This window comes from Populus trichocarpa, chromosome 3 (assembly GCF_000002775.5).
Source record: "Populus trichocarpa isolate Nisqually-1 chromosome 3, P.trichocarpa_v4.1, whole genome shotgun sequence".
Taxonomy (NCBI): Eukaryota; Viridiplantae; Streptophyta; class Magnoliopsida; order Malpighiales; family Salicaceae; genus Populus; species Populus trichocarpa.
Genome location: NC_037287.2, coordinates 4,871,383 through 4,876,784, shown reverse-complemented (window position 1 = coordinate 4,876,784; position 5,402 = coordinate 4,871,383). Strand labels below are relative to the sequence as shown.

At 33.8% G+C, this 5,402-nt stretch overlaps 1 protein-coding gene across 1 annotated transcript; it reads right to left on the bottom strand.

Annotated features, from left to right (window-relative positions):
• Positions 1-323: 323 nt before the first annotated feature.
• LOC18096792 (coatomer subunit zeta-1) lies at positions 324-4,793 on the bottom strand. The gene is made up of 6 exons (XM_006385352.3): positions 4,626-4,793; positions 4,016-4,175; positions 2,909-3,056; positions 2,752-2,829; positions 797-881; positions 324-569 (listed from the first exon to the last, which is right to left on the bottom strand). Exons 1-6 carry the CDS (start codon positions 4,626-4,628, stop codon positions 510-512), a joined length of 534 nt encoding a protein of 177 aa, XP_006385414.1. The 5' UTR covers positions 4,629-4,793; the 3' UTR covers positions 324-509.
• Between the last annotated feature and the right edge of the window lie 609 nt (positions 4,794-5,402).

Here is a 5,402-nt window from a genome sequence, read left to right as displayed (position 1 = left end):
AAAGGAGACAAATGGAGGGGAACTGAACCCACATTATCAAAGCGCCTTCAGGCTGGGCACACCCCACCGGCGAACAACAAACAGACCCCATTTCACAAAATAAACGACCAAAGTATAAGGTCACCTGGCATTATTCTTAGCCAGGCACCTACAAATGGTGGTTCTAAGAAAAAAGGACTTTCCAACTCCCTCTTTAAGATTAAGGCTTCTTTTCGTTTGTTAATGCAGTGCACAGCACAATGCAAACAACACTAAAACTTTAGGGTATAATGGTCACAGTCATGAGACGGCCAAGAAACATACAGAAACACTAGGGATCACAATGAAAGAAGAAGGGACATTATTGGCTGGATAGAAGTTGCTTGATTACAAGCCTAAATAGAATGATCCTCGATGTTCAATAAACTCAGGCAAAAATACATGGAAAGAACTGCTTAAATGCCAATAGATTGAAAAAAAAATAACCAAAAGAGTAAAACCAAGCCACCTTCTCTGAGTGTGAGTGAAAACTACTGAAAAAGGGTTCTCGTCAAGTGTTCACGAGCTGTAGCCAATGCTTGACCTATAGTCTGCAACATTAGAAGGGAATGTCGTGGTCATGTTAAGAAACTAAAGGGGGGAGAGTATGATTTCTACGAATAAATTAAGTTTTTAGAGAATTTTGGAGCAAGCATTATCTCATGCAGTTTTTAAAGATTGATAATTTTATTAGCAATTTTCAGTACTTCTGATTCCATAATAACATTTAAATACTCAAATACTATGAAGAAAGTTACAGGCAGGGAGAGAATCAAACCTGCTCTGATAGAGGTGCAGTAGGATCCATGCTATTTACAGCCACCTTTCCAGCAATAACATTGGCATCTGTTTCTAGGATCATGCTGCCAAGCAAGAATGAATGCACAAAATATATGTAAGAGACCTTGACTGTCATATTAACCAGATAGCATCACAAGCAAATATAAGCAGATTGCAGGAAAAGAATGGAACGGACTTCCACTCATTCAATTTTTTGTTGCTGTAATTGGCAGCATATGGTTTAATGTGTCAACGTAGTAACATAAAGAATGCACCGCTTTTATTTTTGAATGATTCACATTGAGAAACAGGATCAGAATTTTTCACAATAATGGGTTGATACAAGTCAAACAAAATTAAATTATCTTCACCAGTGAAATGACAATGAATGAAATTATTTTTTTTATTTTTAAAATAGGATGTTCAACTGGGAGGACAGACTTTACCAATCAAGTTAGGATGCCAAGAACTCATCATCCAAGTATCACATATGAAAAAAAATAATATAACTTGTTCACAACAAAAATAGTGATTCTTAAATGCCACCATTTTGACAGTCATTTAAGTTTCCATTCATTTGGTTTATTTTCCATTTTACTTTTAATTTAAATTTTCTTCCTATGGTGTGCATAGGAATATGCTTCTCTTAAACAATTGTACTACTTTGGCTTCCTGCCAGTCAAAGTACACATCCATAAGGACCAACAAAAGAGGCTGAAGTGAAGCTACTGGTCAGTTCTTTTTCTGTAGATAAAAGGCTACTTCCTATTTCATACTTTGCAAGGGCGATCTACCAGACAAGAATACTTTTCAAGGAAAAAGATAACATGTTTGGGAAAGGAGAAAATGATGGGAAAGAAAAGGAGGGTAATGAAGATGAAAGAGAATGAAAAAAATAAATAAAAGAATATAATTTTCCTCCTTTGGATGGGTTGAAAATGAGAAAATGATCCTAAACAATACAAGATGGAGGGAAGCAAGAGGTTCTAAAAATAGAAGTGCATGCCCTTATATCTTTTAACACACTAATGTAAAGGATTAGTAGGTATTAGGTAAATTGGTAAAATTAGAGGACATCCAGATTGCTGAGATTCTCTCCATTTTTCTCCCCACTTGTGAGGAGAACAAAAACATGGAAGCCAAAATGGGAAATTTTCCTCCCATTTCCCATTCTCTTCCACTTTCTCTTCCCTTTCCAAATAATCAAAAAATTTCAATCACCTCAAATTTTCATTCCCCTCACTTTCTCCTCTCCTAAACACATTTTATATGATCAAGAGGGTCCTAGGAAGGGAAATTTAGTGACCCCCACCATCCAATATTAGGGCTTAAACATGCAACACTTTTTTTCAGTACAATATAAAAATCCTGGGCTTATGAGACAAAGAGGTTGGGAATTCATAATCAGTTCATGATTGTCTGATTTAACCAAAAGTCTCTCAGAATGGTCTTTTAAAATTGATTGGATTTGTTTGAATAAGAATGTTTTCAGTTCCTCAATTATTTTATCATTCTGTAATAATCTTCATTTATATGAATACCTACTGTCCCGCAAAGGTTGAGAAAAGGTAACAGAACCATTTCCCTACAGTTGATGTAAGCAGGAACACCAAAACAAATAGACAAAAACTAGTAACTCACCTACACCATGCAAACTACCAATAACAATACAGATACATTAAAAGACAGCATGAATACAGGACTATAACTTCCAATTGATGCATCTAGAGTTCTGTAGCAAATGAAGATTTCAATTTGCAGCAAGTTTATCCATCAAGGCTACAAGTAGAAAACTGCATTTCAATTAACATTCTCAGTTGAGTACATTTTCCCATATTGCATAGCAAGTCAATCCAATTCCCAAACAAAACAAAAATTGCATAATAAACATACCCAGTACCAAGATCAAAGTAAACATAAAAAAGCGGTTGACAGAAAGTATTAGTTGCATACCCTCTTTCAACAATCTCATCAAGGCATAGGAAAATGAGATCTAAGTTCTCAAGTGCCTCCCTTTTGTCAACATTGCTCCTAAATTGAGGACAGGGAAATGTAAATTGCACAAGAACAAAATCACACAATCATTAAATCAAATCAAGAAACAGAATACCTCAATAGGAGAGAGACTGAATCAAAGAAACCCTGAAGAACAGCAGCTAAGATGAGTTCATTCTCGTCCTCACCCCCAGTCACATAGAAATGGAGATCCTGAACAAATTTGTAGATGACAATGTTGCTGTCAAACATTGTAATCTCCGCTGCATACAACAACACATCAGGAATGCATGTGACATTGTATCTCATAACTTCCACGCTCAATTGAACAGAATTAAAGGCTCATAATTAACTTTTCTATTTTAAGTTTCACTGGGACACATTTCCAAAACAACATGCCAGAAGCCAAGCCTGAGAAGATTAGATGACAATGCAGACATAAAGAACCCTATCAGTCCTAATACATAATCTGGAAATTTTTTAAATGTCAAGAACCCCAATAAACAAACTTCAAAGTAAGTTGTAAGAGTATGAACTGTTACTAAGGATTATCAACTAACTAGTAAGAGCAGACTATTAAAGATAAAAAGGATGGATTGCAAAATGAGAACAAAGACAAAGCAGAAATTTAATCTCATTCAAAGCAGCCCTCACAACTAAGACGAGACCAATATTTTCCACATGCAGAAAATTCAGCCAATTAACCAACACCCTTCATCTCCAAATGATTCTTCAAAATAACTTTTGGAAAACATATATAATGATTTTTATGGTGTGAGAAAAATATGTGTTTGCTCATGCAGTTGGGGCCATGTAGAGCGGCAACTACTTTTCAATTCAACTAAAGAGGATTTTGACCTGTAGCTCATATAACTAAAGGATGGATTTTGTGCAAGATCTTGTCTCTCAAGAGTAAGAAGTGTCATAGTAAGCTCATATAACTAAAGACGCCCATATATTATGGAACACAGATCAGTGCCTGTATGCATATCTGTATTTGCATTTCTCACACAATACAAAAAAGTTTTTTTTTTCATGATAAACAAGCATTGTGATTTGCCCCCATAAGAAAAGGCACCCAAGAAACTATTTTTGAAGGGAGTCAAAACTACCCAATCATCGTAAATGCATGCCATTAAACAAGAATGATAATCAACAAACAATAAAGCTGCATAATTCCTCAAACTTTGCTTTTCAAATAGCTTAACAAATTTATGCAAACCTTCCGTACGAGCATTTGATTTCATAGTCTTTGCAAAAAGAGATTTTTCAAAAGCTAACTTTGCAGAATTTGTTGGCCAATCATCCGAATAGTATTTGACCGCAACTCGCTTCCCTTCTGAGTCTAGCAGAAGAATGTTTTTCACCACCGGGAAGGAATCCTATCCAAAAATAAAATAAAACCAAATTAGTCAAAACAACAGTATTTCCAGAATCCAGATTTTCCTTCACTTTCAAAGCAACCAAAATGATACTTCAAAATCAAATCAAATTCCACACGTAACTAACACCACACCAGATCTCAGAAAAATTCAGAACCTCAACACTCCGTTTGGTTACTAACAAATCGAAGCGAACATTTAGCGCCTCCAATTCCTAGCAACCAACCAGAGCGTAACTGAATCCAAAGTCACCCATTGGATTCAGCAAACGGAGAAAACGATTCGATTGTGTGATTAGAGGCTAACGATTTAGATAATTAGATGCGTAATTAAGATGACAATAGTAACAGATCAAAGCAGATTGGAACAAATTCGATGCGGATGCTACAAAACGACAGCAGAAATGGGATGTCAATAGCAAAAACGACAGCAGATCAATCGTCAATTTACCATTTTTGCAGATCGCGAGAGGTGGAGATCCGAGAGAGAAAGAGACTGTAAGTTAAGAAGAGAATTAACAAAAGCGCAACTGTTTATGGAGGGATCCTGTGGGGGGTGGTATAGGGTAAATGAGGCATTCAAACTCTTATATTAGTTATGTATTTTACCAAACCTTGATAATATTATACTTCAATTGTCTGTTTTATTATCAAATGATTTTTACATCAATTTTACTAATATCTAAATTTTTTATTTCATAATTTTTTTTATTTTTTTTATATATTCATTCATATTATATCATTTTTTTATATAAAAAAATACATCATTTTACGTTAAATGAGTGCAATAAAAATCCTTAATTTAAAAATTAAAATAGTATGTTTAGAGAGGATTGACCATTATTTGTTTTTCAAATTGATGTTTTATCATTTTAAAATTTTAAAATGTAACAATCTAAGTATTTATCATCCTTGTTCTTATGTTTTTCTTTTATAAAAAAATAAAGCATCTCTTCCCATCTTTCTTTATTTCCTCCCGGTGTTTGAAAGTGTAGTTGCGGTTACTTTTCAAAATGTTTTTCACTTGAAAATATATTAAAATAATATTTTTTATTATTTTTTTTAAATTATTTTTGACATTAGCATATCAAAATGATCTGAAAATATTAAAAATATATTATTTTGAAGCAAAGAAAAAATTTTTAAAATTTAAATCTTTTTTAAAAGCGTTTTTGAAACGCAAAAATAAATCTCTTTCAAATCTAAAATACAATCAAGTTTTCAGTAA